Source organism: Pseudonaja textilis, chromosome Z, assembly GCF_049901715.1.
Source record: "Pseudonaja textilis isolate UNSWEBS1 chromosome Z, rPseTex1.2, whole genome shotgun sequence".
In the NCBI taxonomy this organism is placed as follows: domain Eukaryota; kingdom Metazoa; phylum Chordata; class Lepidosauria; order Squamata; family Elapidae; genus Pseudonaja; species Pseudonaja textilis.
In genome coordinates, this window is record NC_142008.1 from 57,421,146 (window position 1) to 57,446,472 (window position 25,327).

A 25,327-nucleotide genomic window follows, 5' to 3' on the forward strand; every position below is an offset into this window, starting at 1 on the left:
GGCTAGATTTGGTATGATTATATGATTTGTTATAGAATAAACTACCTAAATTATAGTTATCTCATAAAGTATGAATGAATAAAATTATAGTCAAATGATTTTCTAATAGCGATACTAGGATATATAAGTTTGGATTGATAATATGAGTTATTATGTAATGTAACTGTAATTGAGACTACGAAATGAATGCACAGAACTGATGAACCAACCAACACACTGTTTGTATATATGTATGGAAGAGAGCTGATGTTTTTATGTTTTGTTTGTTTTGTTTGTTTTTTAAAAAAATCAATAAAATTGTTTTCAAAAAAAAAAAAATCAGCCAAATGCTGGAAGTGTCATCAAACACCGGGAACGTATCATATGTGGTGGACTTGTGCAGAAGCTAAAAGATATTGGACAAAAAAACACACATGGTTGGAAAAAATTATAAAACAACACATAGATTTGAAACCTGAAATATTTTTATTAGGAATGGTACCCGAAGGTTACAGTAAAGAAAAAACATATTTAATCATACATGTATTAACAGCAGTTAGAATTGTATTTGCTCAGAATTGGAAAAGTGGTAAGATACCAACAGAGGGAAAAGTAATTGAAAAAAATATTTGAATATGCAGAAATCAATAGATTAACATTGGTAATTAGAGAAAAAAAAGAAACGGAATATTATATGGTATGGGCTATATGTGTGTGTGTATGTGTGTATAAAAGAAAATTACTGTACTGATAGACAGCCCAAAATCTCTTATATAATTTTTTTCCAATGAGCCACTGGGTATATTAGTATACTTATCCAGAATCAAGTTGATGACTGATTCCCTAATGTTTCTATGGGAGCCCTTGAAGAAATACTCTGGATTCCCCTCCCCCTCCCCATGACCATGTTACTTAGAAGAAGACTGCTGTTACAACCACCTTCTGAAGTCTTTCACTTTCCTTTTCAAGCATTGGTACAATTTTTTGCAGCAGAATTCTTCCCTTTACTTTTTCTTCATTTTTACCTAATCTAGATATGCCAAGAAGAAATACAGCCAAGCAATTTAAAAAAATATATTTTAGCAAAACATGTAAAACATTTTTGTTAATTCCTTCATTGCTTCTTCTTTTATTGTTCACATAGAATAAACTCTGTTTACTTTTGAGTTCAGTGCTGAAATGAAAGCAGGGATGCCAAAAACACTTTCATTTTCAGATGAACTATTTAACTATTTAGTCCAACAGATAGGGACAGTTTAACAAAAGCCACTTAGTGTGATTAGCAGGAGAATTGCTAGATTGCAAAAAAATTCCAACAATAAATTGAAATTTTGGCAAAGGTTGAATGTTCCCAAAAGTGAAATCTTTGTAATAAATTCTAAATGTAAAAATATAGATATTTATGATTTGTATCCAAGTAAATATAATATTGCTTCTAACAATAAGATATAGCTTATAACCAATTAAGGTGCAGCAAATAGCTAATTTCTTCTAATCCATTGCCATTACTTTGTCTGTTAAATGTGTATACATATGTATATGGCTCATCATAAATATCTATATATGTTTAAGCAAACAAACGCACACTCAAAACTCCAGGGATCAATGGATTATATTGATTAAACCTTCCCTGAGATGAATCTATTAAACAATCATGAACTGGCATACATAGAGCAACTGCTCTCTGCACCTCTTGTCAAACCACTTTCCCACAGCCACTGCAGACAATGCTGCACAATTTTCTTGCTTCCCTCCATCAGGTTGGGTGGTGATCTCTGTTTCCCAATTCTTATAACTAATGCTGCTGCTTGTCATGTCCACCCATTTGCCCTCCACTGCCAGGTCATTGATGCCAAGCCAAATTTCCACCTCATTCCCCAGAGTCTTCCTCACATAATCATAGACAGCATCATTTTCGTCACCTGTCTGTGGTGTACTAAGGGTGCCACCCTGGGAAATGCAATCTTCATTGGCCTCATGATAGGACTTAGCATGGGAAAAAGCCAGGATACATTTTAGGTTGATCTTTGTACCTTTCAGACAAACTAATAAGAAATAAGAAAAAAAGAAGGGAAAAACAAGGTATTATAAAAAAGGAATGCCACACATGACGACTTTTAACCCATCTTTTTATAATCTTAATATTCCTGCCTCCTATTTTCCTCACAACTTCTAGCTGTCTTCATGCTGCTGGGTCAAGAAGCAAATACTGAAGAACTGTTCCATAATGAGAAATTGCATGCCTGGTTTTTTTTTCAGGGAAAGTCTGAAAGACAATCATTGGCAAACATTCAAATGTATAATTGCAGGCAGTAATTTTGCTTGCAAGGAGTTTAAAGTACCTGGCACAGGGAGAGGAATAGATGAAATGTTTAGCAACCTAGATAGTTGGTTATCTAATGTTTGCCATTTTGTTTCAGCAAAAACACTACCCCTTTCTCTGCCAACTAGATGGTGATAGCATATGTCCAGTAGATAGGTGCTTTAGACCAGGGGTGTCAAACCTGATTTATATTGAGGGCCACATCAGAGTTGTGTTTGACTTCAAAGGGCTAGGGGTGGTGGTAGGGTGTGCCTGAGGTGGCCATGGTTGGGGTGGGTGTGACCATGCTGGGTATGATCATGGTGGGCGTTTGACACAGGTTCAAGATGCATTTTTCCTCTTTGCATTCAAACAACTATTCCAGATTCCCTTTGTCTGGAATTTATTTTCTGGCAGAAATTCTATTATGTAGTGATTAAAGACATGTAGAGTCCCCAGCTGCTATGGGGCTTGACTCTTTTGTATAGAAGCAGAGCATAAATGAACTGACAATTTTTCTAGATATCTCTAAAAACTGTCTGTCCAACAGTCTATCAATATTTGTTACTATCTCTGACACAGTCCTAGAGGAAGACTTAATATTAGTAACAATTTACAAAATTGATATACCACCCAATTCTCAATGACTCTGGGTGGCTCAAAACAATAAAAAAATACAAATCAATCAAAAAACAAAAAGAGACAGATGTAAAAAACATCTGGCTCTTCATCCAAGTCTCTGATGAGAGAGAGTGAGTCCCCTCATATCACTGAGTTTGTCAACTTTTATCCTAATCTTTTACCTTGATTTATTTATATTTTTTTATTGTGAGCCACCCAGGGTCATTGAAAACAGTCACCCAGATCTTGGCGGGTACCTAGTTCTAGTTGGCAGATGCTACTAAAGATGAAGTGAAGAAGGTGCTGCCTCCTGAAGTAGCCATAGTTTGCTAGCCAAAATGGGCAGCAGAGATTGATTTATCTTCTAATGAGCTTCTATTTAGAAAATGATTTGAAAGATAACCTTGCGGTATTGGGCCCTAATCAATTTTTACACAACTGTATTTATGTCATTATGTTGCTGCCAAATGATTTAGACACCATATTGGAGGAGAAAAAAGAACAAATGTTAAATGAATCAAATGTGAAACATTAGATCAGTTTCAAGAGGTTTGCATACAATACTTATCTCAGTAGTTCAAAGCTTAGCATCTGGTTCTCCTTATCTGGATTTAGAAGCTATGCAGAGTTAAGCCTAGTTAATATTTGGGTGGAAATATGGGGGGGAATAATCCAATCTTGGACGGTATCTAGTTCTGTTAGCAGTTGCTGCTAATGAGAAGATGAAGGTTCTGCCTTCTGCAGCACTCTGCCAGCCAAAACGGGCCATCGGGGGCCCCCAAGTGGCTTGTTTTGGCCAGCAGGTACCACGGGTCAGTCCTTTTATATTTCCAGCCCAGCCCCGCAGTCCAGATCTAAGCAGCCCATGGGCTGATCCGGCCCACGGGCTTGAGTTTGGCACTCCTGCTTTAGACAGTTGTGTTGCATTTCTCTCTTGAACCATTTCTGCAGATTATCACTCAGGGTTTTTTTTTCTGTCCTTTGACTCAGCAGACTTTTTGTTCATGTTTTCCCTTTTTCCATTGCTTTGAATAACCAATTAATGCTATGTGAAAAAAGTCTCAGCAACTTTTGCTGTTGGCAGCAAGTCATTTGCTTATTCAAGTTTTTATGACTGACAATTAAGTGATTTGTGGCCTTTAACTGAGACCAGAGAATAATCTTAGTAAAAAAGGACAGTTCTGAATATCAAGTTCTGAGTTCATATCAACATATTGTGGATTTCCTAGAAATTTCACACATGTTGCATAAGTAATGAGGTTGTAGTAACAGAGGGAAAGGGAATGATTATGTATGGTATGTGTATGGTAAGATAGGGAGTGTACTTGAAATTTGCTTGTTTTTGTGTAATTTTTTGCTCTGAGAATTTTCATCTGGTGTGAGATCATTTATTATAATTTTAACCTTTTGGGGAAGAAAAAGTTATAGTAATTTGGTGTTTGTTATTATGACCCCTCTTTTTGTTTCACTCAATTTCTTTGCCAATTATTTGCCTCTGAACTTCCTAGTTTATTTTATGTGAAATGGGTGCTGAAGTTGAAAACTATGAGTTCAAGAATGTTTCAACATTTTGGAACCCACAAACTTCTCTGCTTTAAGCTGAATTTTTGAACAAACACTTATGGGTTTTTTTCTCTAATTAGCTCTAAACAACGCAACAGCCATTTTCAGAAAACATCCATGAATTCACTCTATATAGCAAATATGCCCACTAGTCCAAAAATTTGGGGCCTCCTGGAATAAAATCTGTTTTTTAATTTGTTCCACAATCAATTTTCTGGTCTAAAAAGTTACAACGGATGGATTTTATACCTGTTTGAAGTGCTTGCTTTTCCTTTAGTAAGGCCACCTCTTGAGAAAGATTCTCTAGTAGCTCTTTAAGGTCTTCAATCATTCTGAGGGTTACAGCATCTATTAAGTCAGTAACAAGATAAAGGATAACATCAGTTTGCAAACCTAATAACGACACATTCAAACTGATGAGTAGAATAAGAACTTTCTCCTGTATTGATGATGTAACCTCAAAGTGAAAGGAAACAATTATGTGTACTTGTCCTAAATTTGTATACTCATATGTTTTATAAAGCTATCAACTGAAAATATTCCATACCTCAGGAAAACAAAACACAAAATATAACCTTCATTTTACTGCATAGTTTTTTTTAAAGAATGAGCTAAAAACAGCAATCCTAGTTTCTTGCATATGTTCTCTACTCCTTAAAACTTTATTTTATCAAAATAATTTACATTTCCCATATGACCACTCCCATTTGGTTTTAATTGTATATTATGCACCATATACAATTATGTAATTTTCTTCTTTCCATTTATGGCACTGTATAAGTATAAAACTCAAGATTTTTATGCAAATCAAACCTTGTTTATATGACTTTACATCTTGTTACCACAAGTTTTAAATCACAATATAACTCCCTTGGGTTTCAAATTACATCTAATCTACTAATGCATAACAGCTAAAGTGGGGCTTACTGTTACATAACTCACAATCTCACAATGAGGGAGAAGTTGGTAGTCTCTAATTAACTAGACTTTCAGGAAACTTCAGCTTCTAATTAACCTTTAAATACTCTAAACAGAATAAATATATAGTAACTTAATTGTTTCCAAAGGAAGATCAACATCCATATATAAAAGCTTGTCCACCACAGTGATCTGGAATTTTCTTAGGCATCTTTCTTCATTATGGGCTTGTAGAAGAGTGACTTTTGAAAGAGTATATATAAAAGACAGTTTGGAAATACATTAAATATCCTCAAACCTGACTATTTTGTTTAATGTTATCGTAATAAAGTGATACGGTCAACTAATTTCTGTCTCATGTTGTATTTGAGGTTCAGCATTTACTATGAGAATTAAAAGTACCTTACGAATTAAAAAGAAAGCATATTAGAAGAGTATCAATGCTGATGATTCTTTAGGCACTGGTCAAATTTAGTTTAATAAGCTAGTTATAGTCATTACAATATCAGTCTTGTTTTAAATTGTGTTCTTGTCTATATGTAGAACTATTCTAGCATTCTAGTATTTCAGTTTAATTAATGTAATTGCTAATTATTGAATGGTCAGGAAAGTATTCATGAACATCTCCTCTAGAGGTCTGTTGTTCAGTGTACCTCTGCACCAACTCACTATAAATGAATACACTTCTCCCTCAAGTCTTACATGCCATTCCTGATTAATCAAGTAAAGATCTATAAACAAAATAAGCAAACTGTTAGATCGCGGGTGGAGTGAAGATGCAGGACGCTTGGATCATAAAAAATACTGTTTATTTGCTTCCATACAGGACTGAGGAACTCTAGCCATGACAGCTCCTTTTAAAGGGAGCTGTCTGCGACTTCAGCCATTGACAGACATTTGCTTTTCCCGCTTCTGTGGTTCAGCCAATCACAGGTTAGTATGCAAATATCTAACACTGTTCCCCACTGATTCAGAACCCACCTATCCAGGACTCCCTAATGAATGTAGTCCTGTAAATAAGAGGGGCTTTTATGGGTGTAACCTGCACAGCTCAGTCACCTCTGGGTTCACGGTCTGTTCGGACAGATCTATCATCTCTGGATTCTACTGTTGGAACCTCCTTGAAGACTTCAGTGGGTGCAGCCATCTTGTTTCCACTAGAGGCCACACTTACACTCCTTGACCTGGATTGTTCCTCCCTGGCTTTGCTGGCCCCTTGCTGGACTGCAGCTAAGTGATCTTGTTTTTTATTCAGGTTTGGTGTTAGTTGTGGAGGGCTTGCCTCGTTAGTTGTCAGGGCCTGGTCTATTTATGTTCTTTTGAGTTGCAGGTTTTCCCTTTCCCCCTTGGGGCGGTCTGGGAGTTCTGGCTTTCCCCTTGACTGTCTACTCCAGAGTTGATCGATATGTCTCTTCCAGATCCTCCCCTCATTTGTTTCAATCTGGTTTGAACAGGGGGCTGTTATTTGTGTTATTTTGGCGGGTACCCATAGTGGTTCACCTATTTGGTTTCTGGTGTATACCAGGTCTCCTGTATGGAATAACTTGCACATACTTGATGAGTCTAATGGGGTGTCTGTATTGTATTGGGTATGCAGTCTATCCAGTTGTGACCGTAGATTCCTCCCCATTAGTAGTTCAGCAGGACTTTTATTTGTTGTCGTGCTGGGTGTGATGTGTTGTATGCGCAATAGTTTGTCAATCTTGGCCTGAGTGTCCCCTGGCCCCATTCTTGCTAATGTCTCTTTCATAAATCTAACCATTCATTCGGCTTGACCATTTGTTGAGGGATATCCCATTGTGGATAGGGCATATCGTATTCCGTGGGTTGCTAGGATTCTCTCAAATTGTGTGGGAGTGAACTGTGGCCTGTTATCTGATACCACAACATCTGGCAGCCCATGTGTTGCAAACAGGTTTCCATAAAACTCTAATAACTGTTTTAGCTGTGGTGGATTTCATAAGGCTGACCTCTAACCATTTGGAATACACGTCCACAACTATTAAAAACTTGTGCCCTTGCAGTGGTCCTGCAAAATCTATATGTAGCCTAGACCATGGGGCCCTTGGTGTTTCCCACTTACGTATGGGTGCAGTGGGGAGGGTGCTGACCGGGACTCTTGGCAGGCTGTGTATGTTGCCACCCAGGTGCTTATGTCCTTGTCCATCTCCAGCCACCATACATAACTCCTTGCCAAAGACTTCATTTCTACAATCACTGGGTGTCCCGCATGTAGCATTTCTAATACCCCTTCCCTTAATTTCTCTGGAATAACCACCCAATCTCCCTATAAGAAACAATCCTTCATTCCTGACAGTTTGAGTTGGCAGTTTTTGAACAGGTTGAATTTGTCTGCTGTTTCTGTCTCTGGCCATCCCCTCCACACCCAGTTCAAAATCTGCACCAGGGTTTTGTCCTTCGCACTAGCTCTTGCAATGTCCATTGCTGTCACTGGCACTGTTGCAAGAATCTCTATTAGTAGCATGGATGTGGATGGTGCTGGGTCTTCTAGGTCTGGCAGGGGGCATCAGCTGAGTGCGTTGGCATGGTTGATTTTCTTTCTGGGTCTGTATATTAGTTCATTGTTATATGTTGCAAGGAATTCCATCCATCTGGTCATCCTTGGTGACAGGATGTTTGGTGTTGCCCAGTCGCCCGTGATAATCCCCAGTAAGGGCTTGTGATCTGTGACCAGGGTGAATCTCCTTCTGTACACATATCTATGGAAACATTTAATCCCTGTCATGGCAGCCAACGCTTCCTTGTCAGGTTGGCTGTAGTTGGTTTGGATAATGTCTTTGAATGGGAGCTATGGGAGATTTTTTTCCATCCAGAAGTGTGTGGTTGAGTATTGCTCCTACTATGAATGATGATGCATTGCAAGTTAACATCAATGGAAGGGTCTCACTGTTTTGGATTAATACGCTGTCTGATGTTAAAAGTCTTTTGATCTCTTTAAAAGCTGCTTCTCCCTTATGCCCCCATACCCAGGCTGTTTTTTTGTCAAGCAGTCTGTGTAATGATTCTGCGATTGTCACATTCTGCAGTAGAAATATATTATAAAAATTAAGAAATCCCAGGAATGCCTGCAGATCAGTTTTATTTTTTGGTGTGGGTGCTTCTTTGATTGCTTTTAACTTTCCCTCAGTGGGGTGTATGCCAGAACTGTCAATCCAGTACCCCAAAAGCTCCACCTTTTTTTGCTGCTAGCTGGCACTTCTCCTTTTTTACTTTCAGTCCCACCTTATGGAAGTGGCTCAGAACTGCCCTTAATCATTTCTGTAATTGGTCTGTGTCCTTGGCTGATATCAGGACATTGTCAAAATAGGGCACCACACCCTCTAATCCTTGTAGGAGGTGCTCCATTAGGCTCTGAAAGAGCTTACTCCAAACTGAAAGAGCTTGCTCCAAACTGTAACCATTTGCATTTGAATGCCCCCCTATGTGTGACTATTGTTTGGGCTTCCACCGTTTCTTCATCTACTGGTAATTGTTGGTAGGCTTGGTGAGGTCAAGCTTGGCAAATATTCTTCCTCGTCCCAGGGAATGTAAAAGGTGTTGTACCACCAGGACGGGGTATGCGCTTTGCTGTAATGCGCAGTTCAAGGTGGCCTTATAGTCAGCACAGATGAGCACTGACCCATCTGGCTTAACTGGGGTGACTATTGGGATCTCCCATTTGGCGTGGTTGGTTGGTTCCAAGATCCCCTAGGCAATGAGCTTATCCAAATGCTCGTCAATCTTGGGCCACAGAGCAAATGGGACCTGCCTCAGACAGGGGCAATGCTGGGGTCTAAGTTAAATGAAATAAGGGTCCCCAAGCACTTGCCTAATTGTCCATTGAAGACGTCTCAGAAGTCAGTCAATGAGGCTGACTTCCCACTCTGCTTCGGTGATGCAGTTTATTTCTGTGACCTCTATCCCCAATGGTTGGAACCATTCAAGCCCCAGCAGGCTGGGTCTGTCCCAGTCTACTACGATCCATGGTAGGTTTCTGGATAAATTCTTGAATTTTATTTGGAACTTGCTGACCCCAATGATAGGAATACAATTCCCTTGGTAGTCCTTTAGGATTAGTTCTGCAGTTTGAGTTTGGTTATGTTAGAGATTAATTTCTGAATGATCGCCCAGGAAATCATGTATAGTTATGACCCAGAGTCTAGCTCCATTTAACAGGACTTCCCTTCGATGTTTATTTTTATGTGTACCTTTCATGCATTGGTTGTGCTAGAATGCCCCACAGTCATCGTCTGGTGCGTTTCTCCTCTCTCAGCTGCTGGCTCTTCACTCCTTCTGTTCTGGCTGTAATTATTTCTCAGGCTTCCAGTATGGCTTGCCCTGGTTCACGGTGGTGAATTTGGAGGCTTCTGGCATTGGCTCATTGGCTGGGATGCCCTGTAGGCTCTTGCTATATGTCCCTTTCAGTTGCACCTCTGGTAGATCATGTCCTAGAACTGGCATTCTGAACGTGGGTGGTTTCCCTCGCACCTGGCACACCAGAAGTTTTTTCTTCCTTTCTCTTGGTTCTTTGGGGTTCTCTCTGGCCGTAGTTGGATTTCATTGTTCTTCTCTGAATCCAGTTCTGATTTGACATCTTCGTGGTGTATGGAGGCCATTTCTTTTGGTGGTTGCTGCCTGTTCATCATTTTTATTGCCATGGCAGTTTATTGTGAGGCTTCAGTGGTGGAGGCTTCCTCCAGAGCTTCTTTTCAGATTATTTTTGGCTTACCAAGTAATCGGCTCAGGAGGTTTAGATTTCAGAGTCCCAGGACCAGGCGATCCCTCATTGCCTTGTCCACATTCAGGAACTCACAAGCGGCGGCGATTTCTTGTAGTATGGCCATGAAATCACTGATGGTTTCTCCTTCTTTCTGTTCCCATCTGTAGAATTCATGTCATCGCACTAGGGACAATGCTTGCGGAGTGTAGTGTGCCCTCAGGATTCATTCCAGGTCTGGCCAGGCCATTGTCTTAATTTCGTTGGATGTCGATAGTGCTTGGCCATTTTGAATACCATGGGCCCACAGTGTGTTAAGAAGATGGCTCGTTTTCTCTGTTCCAAAATATTGAGATCGTTCGCTTCCAGGAACATGTGGAAATGGTCTATGTAGGAATCGCAGTCTTCCCCTGCCAGGTTGAAAGGTGCTGGGGAGATATTTGATCCTGACATCTTGCTGGCCAGTTTGTTGAGTAATGGTCAGTGATGCCACATGGTCACTGGATGAGCTGGTCCTTTGTTGCTTCAGGGTCCCACCCTCGTCACCAGTGTTATATCGCGGGCGGAGTGAAGATGCTGGATGCTTGTATCAGTAATACTGTTTATTTGCTTCTGTACAGGACTGAGAAATTCTAGCCATGGCAACTCCTTTTAAAGGGATCTGTTCAGTTTCAGCCATTGACAGTTGTTTGCTTTTCCTGCTTCTGTGGTCCAGCCAATCACAGGTTAGTATGCAAATATCTAACACAAACTACAGCCCTAGAATCTATTTCTGACACTCTGGAAACTCATCCAAATACACCACCAAATTCCAGTGCTCAATCACCTAATATAGTAGCTTCGGTTTGGATGTATTGAAGAGTGGGATATGCAAAACTGAAGAAGTTTTGCTATGCCCTATCCATTCCATTCTCAAATCACTTGCAACACACTTCAAAGTGAACCATGTTTCTATACTAGGTATTTTTGATACCATATCCCATCTAATTAAGATTTTAAAATCTTAATGTAAACACCTCTTCTAACAATAATTTTCTTTACTTAAAAACAGTTTAACTGATTTTCTGTCTAAGATTTCATTTCCACTCAGGATTGCCAAAAATGGTCAACATGTTAACTGTGGATGTGATCATGTCAATTTGGGATACAACTGAATTCTCCAATGAACAAAAGGTTGGAACTATATTATCTATTTTATTGTTTGGGAAAAGAGCTTTAGAAATCTCATTTAAATTATATAGTTCATTAGGAAGTATTCAATCATGTTCATATACCTACTTGTCAATAAATCCCAAGAATTTGAGTTTCCTCAAATCAATAAAAATTTATTTTAGCCATGCAAAAATTCTCTAAGCAACATCCACATTACTAACATTATACAACATATCCAAGTTATATAGAAAAAAACAAAGAAGTTAACTAGCCTCATTTGAGAAACAAAGAAAATAATGTATTTTTAAGTTACTAAAAACTCTTTGGAATTTCCTAAAAGTTAAAAATTAGAATACAATATGGTTTATGTTTTTGGCTTTCTTTACTTAATAAAACAGTATAGGAAAAAGAAAACTAAAATAGTGAAGAGAAAAGAATAAGAAAGCAATATAACCATCTTATGTGCATAGAGGCTATGTATTGTATAAAAAATAATATATGACCGTTTAATTAAAGGATCTTCTAAAACTCTCACTAAGCCTAATATTTTTTATCCACAGCTAAAATAGTGTAAGAGTAATGTTTATTTATTGCAATCCAATCAAATTCTCTATTTGCTTGCATTACAGCAACCATGTTAATCTGTAATCTAATCTGTAAAAATTATCAGACTGTAAACAATAGACATGTGGTATACATCACTCCTCAGGAACAAGCACTGCAGACACAGATCTTATTCTTTTGCTACATCAAATACATTAAATAGGTCTTTGCTTGATTGCGTTAAAGACAGATTTGCATATGGAAGAATCTGAGTTTCATTTATTTTCAAGCAGATATAATAAATCATTTTTATTTACCCAATAACCATAGTTCAGTATATTGTAACTTGATTACAATTAGCTGCAATTTTAATCTATATTTGCTACAATACACACGTACGTACACACACACACACACACACACACACACACACACACACACACACACAACTAAATGTTGCAAAACAAAAAGATCACAATGTAACAGACAATTCTTGGCTTCTTACCTTTTCTTGATTCTGGCTTTTTCTTGGTTCTGGAGTTCTGTTGAGCTGTTATCTGTGTCACACAAAGAACACAGACCAGAACACGAATTCCTCGGAATGGCATTTTGCTGCTGTTGCCCTCAAAGAAATTGGAACAAAACTGGATTTGGTCTGCCTAGAGTCAAGCTTTTAAACATGGCGTTAACTAAAATGTCTGGCCAAAAATCAGTTCCAATTTCTTCTGTAATGTTCCAATGATTAGAGGTTATTTTGCAGATTTCTGGGAGGGATCCAATTCTCAAAGGCATTCCAACTAAGCAGGAAGGGATGTAAATGTGAAAACAGGATGCTTCTTTACTTTGCTGGGGTTTTTTTAAATTTGCAAATTAAAACCAAGACTGACAAGATTTATTTCCACTATTTCACAGTCCCAATACAGTGCCTCTGCCCAACTTTTAACCAGCCATTGTAGCTGGTTTTTTATGAACAAATCAACATACATTTATTTTGTATTAAAATTTATGACTCAATTTCCCTGTTCAGTAGAGGCATTCAGGCTAGCAAAATTCAGTGAACAACTGAAATGAAAACAAAGTTAAAAATGAAATAATCAAGCATAAATAATTTAAAACAAGTTCCACAGTCCTCTGGCATCTTAAGGCTGTTTCTTCATTACCATGTTAATTTGGATTCTTCTCATCCTTGAATTGACAGAAGCTATGTGTAAGGACCAACCTCTTTCCCCCCTTCAAAACAAGTATAGAATATTGAAAACTTTGTATTTAAAAAAAAACCCTTTTTATTGAAAAGGGGTGAAAGCAAGTCAAAATTCAAAGCAGGCTCTAGGTCCCTCAGGGAATACAATTAGGATATAAGAAATTAGAACCCCCTCCCAACAGTCCGATGTGGATTCCACCAATCTGCAGGTGTGAAGAAATAGGATATGTAGGATATAGAGAGAGGAAAAAGAACTAATATATCAAATCCAACCCCCCACCTTCTTCCACTGAACAATGGCAGATACCCGGATCTGCCACTATGCATCAATTGTGCTGCCCAAAAACCAATGTCTGTTTTGCCTCAAGGACAAGACTGGTGCTGTTCTTATAGTTTTAATGAATGACAGTTTAAACACAATTTACAAGCTTGATGGATTACTCTGTAAGCTATTAACATTGTATTAACATTGGTGGAGTAACTTGGGTGATTCTGGGCATATTCCCAGGATAGCTTTAGATACCTTTTAAGTAGCCTGAATGTTAGGTCACCAATGCATGTAACTGTCACTTTAGGGCTTTTTGAAACTGAATTTGCCAAGCTTCTGGAAGACTACTAGTCCTATGGGATTTAAACACATGAATACTACTCATTTGGAAAGATACAAACTTGTATCCGAAAAGTAGCCCAATTGACAGGAGAGAGATGTGTGGCAGAAGAGCCTAATTTGAAATAAAAGGTTCACTCTGCTATGCATGAGTCTCCACAGTTGGGTGTAATAGGTTGGGTAAATCAAGAGAGAACAATTATAAAGTGTTGCAAGAGAGTGGTAGTATTTGGAGTAGCAAAAGGTCACAATCAACAGTACCTTAATCAATTCATGCCCTTCAAATGCACTTGTGATCTGTCAGTCAAACTAAGAAGCAGATTTTCCATTATAACTTCCCTAGTAGAAACTGCAAAGGAGGAGCAGTCATAATAACACCAATCTCAGCCAATAGCACTCTGAACGGAATGGGATAACTTGCTGCAGTCCACTTGCCATGACCAACTTGCCATGGCGAACACACTGCAAGCCAGCTCACTGTGCCTAACTCACCACAAGCCAACTCACCACTTGGCAATTCAAAAATTAAATTATCTAAAATAGTGGTTCCCAAAGTGGGTGGTACTGCCCCTGGGGGGCAGTGGGATGCCTTGGGGGTTGCTAAGAGGCAAGGGGGCTGGCAGGGGGGTGTTAAGAGGTGGCAGGGGGGCGTTCGAGGCGTCGGCCCTGCAGGTTCACCTATTGACTGTAGTAACGCTCGAGCTGGCACCTCCAATGCAGAAGCGGTGGCACGTTATGTGCCGCCGCGGCCGTATTCGACACGCTGCCCCCCTGCCACCTCTTAGCGTCCCGAAGGGGCTGGCAGAGGGGCGTTAAGAGGCAGAAGGGGGCGTTCAAAGCGCTGGCCGGCCCTGCAGTTTCACCCATTGATGCGCCGGCTCCGGAGCGATGCTAGTCAATGGGTGAACCTGCAGGGCCGGCATCTCGAACCCAAGGGGGACAGCAGAAGGGCGCTAAGAGGTGGCGGGGGGGGCGTCGAATGTGGCTGCAGTGGCACGTAATGTGCCACCGCTTCTGCATTGGAGGAGCTGGCTCCAAAGCGGTGCTAGTCAATGGGTGAAACTGCAGGGCCGGCCAGTGCCTCGAATGCCCCACTGCTGCCTCTTAGCGCCTTTCTGCCAGCCCCCTTGGGGACGCTAAGAGGCAGCAAGGGGACGTTCGAGACGCTGGCTGGCCCTACAGGTTCACCCATTGACTAGCACTGCTCCGGAGCCAGCGCCTCCAATGCAGCAGCACGTTGGGAAAAGCCGCCGCCACCATTTCCCCAAAGTGTCACTGCTGTCACATTGTCCGTCCGTCCGTCCGTCCGTCCATTCATCCATCCATCCATCCATCCATCCATCCATCCATCCATCCAAAAGCTTCCTTTCTTCCTGCCTGTCTCTATCTATCCATCCATCCATCCATCCATGTTCGAAGCTCCAGCAGCCACATTGGGAAAGTAGAACAAAGCCAATTTGAGAGGGAGTGAGGGAGAGAGAGAGAGAAAGATAGCATCAGATTGAATGAGGCCTAGTTTAGACTGAGGCCCTTTTCCACATTGAAACATCTTTGGCTTCTATTAAAGGTTTTGTGGACGAAACATGGTCAATACTGTCAGGAAGCTCTCATATATTGTTGAGGCTTTAAACAGGATCTATTGGACCAGATCTCCACCCTAAAAATTACTTTTCCCCAATGTATTACACTGTCAATTCTGAAGAAGGCAAAACCAAAATGTACTGGTAAATTACAAGGAGAAAACTCTCTCTCTCTGTCTCTCTCTCTCTCCCCCCCCTCCTTCTAACCCTGCTGGAGCAGGTGATTGGACTAGAATAGATATCTCATTATTTTTTTCCTCCCTCTCTCCCTCCTTCTTTATTTTTTTCTTTCTGTCCCTTCCTTCCATCCCACCTTCTTTGTCACGTTTTCTTTCTTTCCCCTTTCTCTTTCTTTTCTTCCTCTCTTTCTCTCTCTTTCTTTTCTCTCTCTCTTTCCCTCTCTCAGGTTCACCCATTTAGATCAGGGGTCGCCAAAGTTTTGGACCTCAGGGACCACCAAACTCATAATTTTAAATCCCAGAGACCACTAATATGAATTTTGACTGACGGTGGCTTTCTGGCATTGGTGGGAGAGAGAGATCTGATCCAACCTCTCTCTCTCCCTTTCTCTCTCTCATACAGGCAGGGGTGGGATTTAGACCCCTGATCTAAAGCTGTCAAAACTCAAAAAACAGATCAAGTAGCTCTGGGGAGGCCAGTCATAAATTAGAACACTTGCTAAACAATCGGCCATTAAGTGAGGATCACTTGTATTTGGTTTGCCAGTCACCTGGCCACACCCACCCAGTCACATGACCAGAAAGCCACACCCACCCAGTCATGTGACCAGCAAGCCACACCCTCAAATTAGGCCATGCCCACAGAAATTTGAATCCCACCCCTGGGTGGGGGGCACCGAAGATGAGTTTGTAGCACCAAGGGGGCGATGGACCGAAAAAGTTTGGGAACCACTGATTTTAAATAATAATTAACAAAATAGTTTTTGTTATTCACATTTCATTTTGTCCCTCCTTTGGCACCATTTCTTTAAGGATTCTACTATTCCATCATTTCTTCTACAGTATATTAGTTTCTTGTCATGCAGCGAGTCATTTTGCAACTATTGGCCACAGTGAGTTGGCTGTGGTGAATTGACCATGGCAAGTTGTCCTAGACACATGATAATTTGTGTAGACTTCTGAGAATTACATCGATTAAACCAAGAAAACCAACAATGGATCATAGAACAAATCAATCCAGAATTTTCCTTTAAAACATAAATATTCTAGTTCAATTTAATTTCCTTTGGACATTGACAAAGATCTCTGGAGAAGTCTATGCAGGTAAATGTGGAAAGAAAAAGAAGAGGACAACTAGTAGCAAGATGGATAATTTGATTATAATGGCAATGGGCATAATGGGCTAGGTTGGGGACAGCTCATCCTAGAGAAAGTCTATGCGGGCATTAAAAGTCAATACCAACTTGAAATAACACAATCAGTAATCAATTAGTATATCAAAATACATATAAAACTATATTAACATAAAAATACACAGATATATCTCGCTTGAAATGATCATTTATGTTCTACCATACCCAGTATACAGAAGGTGGCTAAATTACCTTCTTCATTTCCTGATCAGTAGAATGAGGTTAAGATAGCCCTGCCTAAATATCATGATATAGGAACTAAATGTAGCATATATCTCTATAGAAGAAGCAGCATGATCCAATTTGATTTCTCCTTTACCACATGGGTAAACATTCTGTTGTTCTGGAATGTTGCAAAACCTGCCTTCCAAAGAAGCAGAGTTCTTCCAATATTTTTGGAAACAGTATCAAATAATGGGTAAGTGTAATAATTTTCTTTCTTATAGTCTCACTGGTATTATATATGTGGCTTGTTGCTTAAAGAATGATTCCATCTTCACATATAAATCTTTTGAATTTTGTTGCCATAAGAATTTACAGTACCATAACTTACTTTCTTTCTCTTTCTTTCTATCCCTTCTCTCTTTTTCTTTCTTTTCTTTTCTTTCTTGTCTCTTCCTTCTCTGTCTTCCTCTCTCTCCCTTTTCCTCTTTCCCCATCACTTTCCCTCCTCTCCACCTTTCCCTTTCTCTCTTTCTCTCTCTTCCCCCACCCCTTTCCCTCTTTCTTGCTCTTCCTTTCTTTTTCTCCCTTTCTTTTTCTCCTTTCCTCTTTCTTTCTTGCTTTTTTCTTTCTCTTTCTCTCCCTTCCTCTTTCTCTTTCTTTCTTTCTTTCTTTCTTTCTTTCTTTCTTTCTTTCTTTCTTTCTTTCTTCTTTCTTTCTTTCTTTCCTTCCTTCCTTCCTTCCTTCCTTCCTTCCTTCCTTCCTTCCTTCCTTCCTTCCTTCCTTCCTTCCTTCCTTCCTTCTCTTTCTGTCTCTCTGTCACACACACTCACCTGGGATGGCGTCGTAAGCAGCAGTGGCAGCGGCAACCTCCCATAAATAGCAGCCTCCCATAAGCAGAGGCGGCGGTGGTGGCCTTCCTTAAGCGGCAGCAATGCTTTGAGCACCCCCCAGGCACCAGCCCTTCCAAAACACCTCCATGGGTGGCAGAGGCAGTGGACCTGGCTCTGGCTGCTTCCTGTATGTGGTAGTGGTGGTGCCCTCCTGTAAGCAGTGCCCTCCTGTAAGCAATCGCGGTGCCCTCCCATAAGCAGCACCCTCCCATAAGCGGTGGTGGCGCTTTGAGCACTCCCCAGCCCTCCCAAAACACCTCCATGGGTGGCAGAGGCAGCAGACCTGGCTCTGGCTGCCTCCCATAAGCAGGGCCATTGCCGCAATGCCTCTGTCACCTCTGCCTGCTTCCTTTCATTTTGGCCCCAGGAGAAATGGGTGGAAGCGGCAGAGGTGCTGCAGTGACAGCCCTGCTTACAGGAGGCAGCTGGGTCTGTTGTCCTACTGGTCGGAGCACCGCAGCTGCAGCTTGCTATGCCACAGCCACCATGTGATAGGGAGAGCTGGGAGAGTGTCACGTGGTGGCTTAGCCAGCCAGCTGAGCCTGGGGATGGGGGGGCAGGTAGGTAGGCCCCAGCCAGCACCACTCGTAGGATGGGGCCATGCTGGTGGGGAAGCCAGCCAGCCAAGCCCAGGGATGGGGGGCAGATAGGTAGGCTGGGAAAGGCCTGGGAGTCCTGGAAATGGCTGGGCAAGGCCTGGGGAGCACCTGAGATGGCTGGGCAAGGCTCAGGGAGCCTCAGAGATGGCTGGGCAAGGCTCGAGGAGGCCCGGGGACAGTGGGGGAAGGGCTAGCGTGACTTGCTGGCTTACTTGTGAGCAGGCAGATCAAATCAGCTGGGAGAAACAGTGGAGAGGCTTGTGTCGGCTCCGGGCTGCTTCTCTCACCTGCTCTTGTTGGGAGAGCCTCTCTCGGCAGAGCAAAAAGCTTGCAAGTCCCCCTCCCTTTGGGAAATGCCTCCTGGGCAGCAGAGAGAAACAGGATTCAACTGGGCTGCTTCTCTGCTGCACAGGAGCCATTTTGCAAAGGGAGGGGGACTTGCAAACTTTTTGCTTTGCTGCAGCAAAAGGCAGGTAGCAATGGCTGGCCTAGCAGCTGGGCAAAAGCAGGCTGCAGGCATGTTGTGCATGCACACGATGTTGTGCATGTGTGATAGGGACTGACTGGGTAGGGAGCGGGGAAGCGGGCAGAGAGGGGCAGGGCCAACCAGAGGCCCGATTTACCAGTTCTCCGAACTACCAGGAACCATAACAACCAGTTCTACTGAACTGGTGCAAACCGGTAGAATCCCACCCGACTGTAATTGCTTTAAAACTAAAACCTGGACATTTTTTTTAAAGAAAAGGATGGTCATCTCCACTGGCCCTTATGTGTAGCCTTTCAGAGGTATGTCGTCCTAATTAAGATTCTGACTTAAAGCAAAATATTTTAACTATTGGGAAGGATATTTTGTTTTCTCTTAAGTTTTAGTGAACTACTGAATTTCTGGGCTTATGTATAAGACAAGTGAAATTAAATATTTATAGAGGCTGAGCTTTTTGCTTGACAGATGTTTCTGTTTATTGCTGTACTGGATACATGACAATGAAAACGTGGCACAGCCACACATGGAAATTTCCACTAACCATAATTGCAACAGCTGCTATGGTAAACAAGCCATTATGGGTCAGACAATAATTTCAGTTCTATGAACAGGAAATTTGGAGAAACACACCCATTATTTCTGTTAGATAGACCAGAATATTCACTCTGAAGCATTCAAATCTGTGTTAAGGTCTTCAACATCAGTCTACTAGTCCATACAGCATTTGGTTAGATTTTAGAAAATCTAGGGCTAACAAGAATAGATCCTATGAGCATGCATGTCTGTTATTCTATTTGTGTTCCACCCACCACATATCCCTGGGTCAAAATGAGGTTAGGTAATGCAGATTCAAGAATTGAATATATTTGTCATATTATTAAAAGTATTGATATATTCAGTGTCAATTCCAAAAATGAAAAATAACATAAAATAAGAACAGAATAAAAGCAATCAATAAAAAAAATTGGAAGGCAAATATAAAACAAAAATTATACCATATAAAACAATGTTAGAATCTGAAATTGAACAAGAAAAACATGTATTCAAATGGGCAAGGATACTAAATATATCATGTGGACAGATCTGTGCAGAAACTGTTGACAAAGACTTGGACTTTATAGAAAGTAAAATGAAATGGTGTTTGTACATTTTTGTGGAGTTGGACTATAATTTTTTTTTTTTGTAAATATTTAAGATCCCTTAACACAAGTGTACATGAGTAATCCTTTCTTTATTTAAAATATATTTGATTTTGTAGAAACAAACAAACCAATAAACACACACTTTTAAGTAAAAATTCAATTGATTGAAACTGATGATGGCAACTCATCCCAAAAATCCAACTTTTTTTCGTGCTGTTCCGAGACTCTCTTCTTTATCTAAGATAGCTTGCAAGGATGTGTGCAGCAATTTGCCTACTCTCTTTCCAGTCTAGAATACAAATGAAAAATAAACTATATAAAACAACACAAATGAATTAAAAGAAGCAAAATTCACTAGGTTTCTCTTTATATATTCATAGCCAAGGTATGCTATTCTATTGAAATTAATTCACTGGAATAAAATATAAAATGGGAAAAAATTATAAACTAAATTATGTTTGTAAGAGCCATCCCTAATCACTTTTTGGCTTATCATTCGATAGGTAGTTCTTGACTGACAACCACAATTGAGATTGAATTTCTGTTGGAAGTCACTGAAGTTGTTGAGTTGAATTTTACAATTTTTACAGCAATCATTAAGCAAATTACAGCAGTCTTTAAATGAATCAATAGGTTAGCAAATGAATCCAGTTTCCCCAATCAGTGTTTCTGCCAGAAACTCGCAAAAAAGATCATGTGACTATGGGACATTCCATCGATCATAAATATGAGCCAGTTGCTAAGTGGCTGAATTGCGATCATGTGATTGCACAGCTTGGTGCAATGGTCGTAAGTGTGAATACAGGTAATGTCACTTTTTCCAAGGACATCATAACTTTAAATTATTGTCAAATAGTTGTAAGTTTAAATGCAGAATTTATATGCATGTAAATTCAGCATCTATGTGCAGAATTTCTTTACATCCATTTAAGCATATTGCTTAATATGGGGGTAGGCTTAGATCCTCATTTACTATTTTGTGAAACAAAATGCTATCCTTCAAAATGCTGAAAGACATATTGTCTGGTCTACAGCTGATGAAAACTTTTGCCATAAGCCAGAAAGGAAGAATATAAGGAAAAGTTATATTAGAATAATGTCATAAACTATCTTAAATTCCCATTAGAGCAGTGTTTTTCAAACTTGGAAATTTTTAAATAGCTGAGGCTGGGAGTTGAATTCCACACATCTTAATATTGCCAAGTTTGAAGAATACCGTACCAGAAAAAGCTGTTATTTTGTAACAGTATTCCAAACCTCTTGATTTGCACATGGTTTGTGAAGAAGATAAAAATAATAGAGGCTATAGGATCTAGGGGTACAGCAATAGGATTATGCTAATACTGCATGAAAAGTAACAATAATTCCTCTTCTATATAATGTAAGTCTCTTAGGAAATAGGCAAAAATGATAAAAATAAAGTTAAAAAGTATAGAAATTTAGTGCCACTATAAATAAAAGCTGGCATGAAGTTTATATGCTAAATGTTTCTAAGCATATGGGATTTATTAAAAAAGTGAAGTTATGTTTGCCTCAGGGCCAGTAGAGTCCAATGCTCCACTTGACTGAATGATGAAGCAGTTACAAACTGGTTTCTTTTTTTTACACTTCTTGTGACAATCAGAACAATATCCTTTCTAATTAATTTTATTACTTATTTATTTGTTTATTTATTTGATTTTTATCCCACATTTATAATTTTTATAAAAAACTCAAGGCAGGTTGTTCCTGATTCTTAAATGCATTATTTCAAAGTAATAAGAACAATGAGAATTACTGATAACATTTTACTCTAAATGTTGTTTAAATGAGAGTGAACAATGATAACTGTAACAATCAGTGAACAATGATAACTGTGAGCAATGATAACTGTAGATTGCTTTTCATTATATAAAAAGTGCATGCAAATGTAAGCATTTTTGAAAATTAGATTTTAAAATAACATAGAGTGGTTGTTTCAATTTTTAAGATTTACTTCTGATTTTTTTCAGAATTCTCATTGTAATTTTAAATCTAATCATCTGTCCAGTGCTTGCTTACCTCCATCATCTCAAAAATGCTCTCTGGGTCAAGGCTCCCTCTTCCCACTTTTTTCATGCAAGTGATAACACCCTGACTTGTTATAGAAATAAGGAGGCTAGCCAAGGAACATGCTTCTTCCTGAAGAGTGGTGTCGACCACATGCCTATAGCCAATCTGGAAACAAAAGCATATATACTATATCTGTATTGAACTGTTGAGGCATTAGGTCAAGTTCTAATGAAGGCTGGGAGTAAAATTATAAATATAGAGTTGACAAATAAAAAGAAATTTCCTACTCATTTTGGGATCAACAAACAATACATTCCCAAGAATATGCAATATTTCTTACAACAACAAAGTATTAATATGATCTATTTGAGAGTCTGCTTGCCACTGTGATTAAGCTGCTGGACTAGAAGTGAGGAAACATGAAGTCTAATATTCCATTAAGCATAAAAGCCAACTTACTCTCAACTCTCAGAAGTTGAAAGAGGAATTTTAAGAGTTTCATAAGCATACCTTCTGCATTTCTGCATACCTAATTTTACGTTATAACATATCTAAATGTTCATAAATAATCTGCTTCCCAAAGATGTTTAAGGAAGGAACAAACAAAATTCAAGACTAAAAAGGAAATGTCTCTACTTGAGGAAGAAATAAGAACAAAATATCTTGTATATGGTTTCCAAGAACTTTCCAAGGCTGTGGTCACAAGTCAAATTTTCTGCACAACTTTCAGTTTAAAATAAGCATCAAAAGAAAAGTTCTGAATTTGTAAGACTTACTTTGCTTAAGGTAACAATACAAGGAATGTTATAAACACTGAGTCGAATACAGTCAAAAGGATCATCAGACAGTTCAATTTCATGTCCTCCTTCATCCTCCAAAACACGTACTTTGGGGATCCTAAAGAAAACAGAAATGACCATTGAACAATGTGACATCCCTGTATATTTTGTTAAAGTAGGACCCAACTCCCAACCAAATGTAAGCAAACGTAAGCAATAAGCAAGGAAATTACAATTGCTTTTGTGTTTAACTATATAACCGAACCATTACATAAAGTGGTGAACATGCCACTTTACAATTTATTATTCTTCCTGTGAAAAGTGCAGATACAGATTCCATATTACCTATCTGTCCCAAACATACAGGATAACAATAAACATATAGGTTTATTATAACCTATGTTAGCATTGAACTGTCAGCCTCCAAGATCTTTTCTACTGCTTTGCATCTTTCGGCTGCCATGAGTAATGTGGGGAGGGGTTGTGTCTGAGAAGAGAGCTGGAGGTGTTACATTCTTGGGTTGAAAAAATGAGGAGTGGGGGGGAGTATAAATTCCTGCTCTTAAGTTTCTATTTCCTTGCTTAGCTTTCTTTCCTTTGCGCAGCTGCGAATCTTTATCAAAATATGTCAAGGTCAATGGACAGAGGCCTCATCACCACCTGAAGATGCCCACATGATCATATTCAGAACTTTTAATTGGAAGAATCTTTTGAACTTTGGGGGGTGGGAACAATTCCATCACTTTGTATATGTGATCTGTGTGCCTAATTTCTCAGATTCAGAATTCTACCTGTAGCTTCCACTTCGAATTCCAGTAAAAGATATCTTCCCTCTAATCTATGGAGTCTAAGTATTTCTTTCTTGGATTTTGAATGGAGCACAGACTGACATTAACTAGCATTAACTTGTTACTGGGTAACTAATTCCATGTGTTGGAGAGCTAACATAAAATACTACTGCTGATAATTGATCATTAATTAGTGATGTGTGAATAGGCCTAATGACAATATCACATTTGCTTTTTATATACTATGAATAAAGAAAACATATATGACAGTATCATATGACATAAAAATATGTTAACACATTCATAGAAATATCTTATTTATAGCAATGCTGCAAATACAGCCCTAATCCTCATAGTGTTAAGGTGGTTATACTGCTCAAAAAAAATAAAGGGAACACTTAAACAACACAATGTAACTCCAAGTCAATTACACTTCTGTGAAGTCAAACTGTCCACTTAGGTAGCAACACTGATTGACAATCAATTTCACATGCTGTTGTGCAAATGGAATAGACAACAGATGGAAAGCATAGGCAGTTAGCAAGACATCCCCAATAAAGGAGTGGTTCTGCAGGTGGTGATCACAGACCACTTCTCAGTTCCTATGCTTTCTGGCTGATGGTTTGGTCACCTTTGAATGCTGGCGGTGCTTTCACTCTAGTGGTAGCATGAGACGGAGTCTACAACCCACACAAGTGGCTCAGGTAGTGCAGCTCATCCAGGATGGCACATCAATGTGAGCTGTGGCAAGAAGGTTTGCTGTGTCTATCAGCGTAGTGTCCAGAGCATGGAGGCACTACCAGGAGACAGGCCAGTACACCAGGAGACGTGGAGGAGGCCAAAGGAGGAAAACAACCCAGCATCAGGACCGCTACCTCCGCCTTTGTGCAAGGAGGGACAGGAGGAGCACTGCCAGCGCCCTGCAAAATGACCTCCAGCGGGCCACAGATGTGCATGTGGCTGCTCAAACGGTCAGAAACAGACTTCATGAGGGTGGTATGAGGGCCCGACGTCCACAGGTGGGTGTTGTGCTTACAGCCCAACACCCTGCAGGACGTTTGGCATTTGCCAGAGAACACCAAGATTGGCAAATTTGCCACTGGTGCCCTGTGCTCTTCACAGATGAAAGCAGGTTCACACTGAGCACATGTGACAGACGTGACAGGGTTTGGAGATGCCATGGAGAACATTCTGCTGTCTTCATCCTCCTCCAGCACGACCGGTTTGGCAGTGGGTCAGTAATGGTGTTGGCCCTGGGTTCCTCCTAAAGCAAGACAATGTGAGACATCATGTGGCTGGAGTGTGTCAGCAGTTCCTGCAAGATGAAGGCATTGATACTATGGACTGGCCCGCCCATTCCCCAGACCTGAATCCAATTGGGCACATCTGGGACATCATGTCTTGCTCCATCCACCAATGCCACGTTGCACCACAGACTGTCCAGGACTTGGGGGATGCTTTAGTCCAGGTGTGGGAGGAGATCCCTCAGAAGACCATCCGCCACCTCATCAGGAGCTTGCCCAGGTGTTGTAGGGAGGTCATACAGGCACGTGGAGGCCACACACACTACTGAGCCTCATTTTGACTTGTTTTAAGGACATTACATCAAAGTTGAACCAGCCTGTCGTGTTTTTTTCCACTTTAATTTTGAGTGTAACTCCAAATCCAGACCTCCATGGGTTGCTAAATTTGATTTCCATTGATAATTTTTGTGTGATTTTGTTGTCAGCACATTCAACTATGTAATGAACAATGTATTTAATAAGAATATTTCATTCATTCAGATCTAGGATGTCTTATTTTTGTGTTCCCTTTATTTTTTTGAGCAGTGTATTTTCCTGAAAATATGACTCAGCTCCTTTGAGGACCTTCCCAAGTTCATGTTCATGCATAT

General features: G+C 40.0%; 2 protein-coding genes across 2 annotated transcripts in view; both read right to left on the minus strand.

The window, feature by feature from the left end:
* Positions 1-446: 446 nt before the first annotated feature.
* On the minus strand, positions 447-12,572 carry CLEC3B (C-type lectin domain family 3 member B). Its single transcript, XM_026717816.2, has 3 exons — positions 12,301-12,572; positions 4,715-4,813; positions 447-2,024 (listed from the first exon to the last, which is right to left on the minus strand). Exons 1-3 carry the CDS (start codon positions 12,401-12,403, stop codon positions 1,624-1,626), a joined length of 603 nt encoding a protein of 200 aa, XP_026573601.1. The 5' UTR covers positions 12,404-12,572; the 3' UTR covers positions 447-1,623.
* A 6,572-nt stretch (positions 12,573-19,144) lies between these two features.
* Positions 19,145-25,327, minus strand: part of EXOSC7 (exosome component 7) — a 112,605-nt gene continuing 106,422 nt past the window's right edge. The window contains exons 6-8 of the mRNA XM_026717815.2: positions 22,643-22,763; positions 21,876-22,031; positions 19,145-20,124 (exon numbers count right to left, since the gene is read on the minus strand). Of these exons, the coding sequence (XP_026573600.1) occupies positions 20,020-20,124; positions 21,876-22,031; positions 22,643-22,763 (382 nt within the window). The 3' untranslated portion in view covers positions 19,145-20,019. The remainder of the gene's footprint in view (positions 20,125-21,875; positions 22,032-22,642; positions 22,764-25,327) is intronic.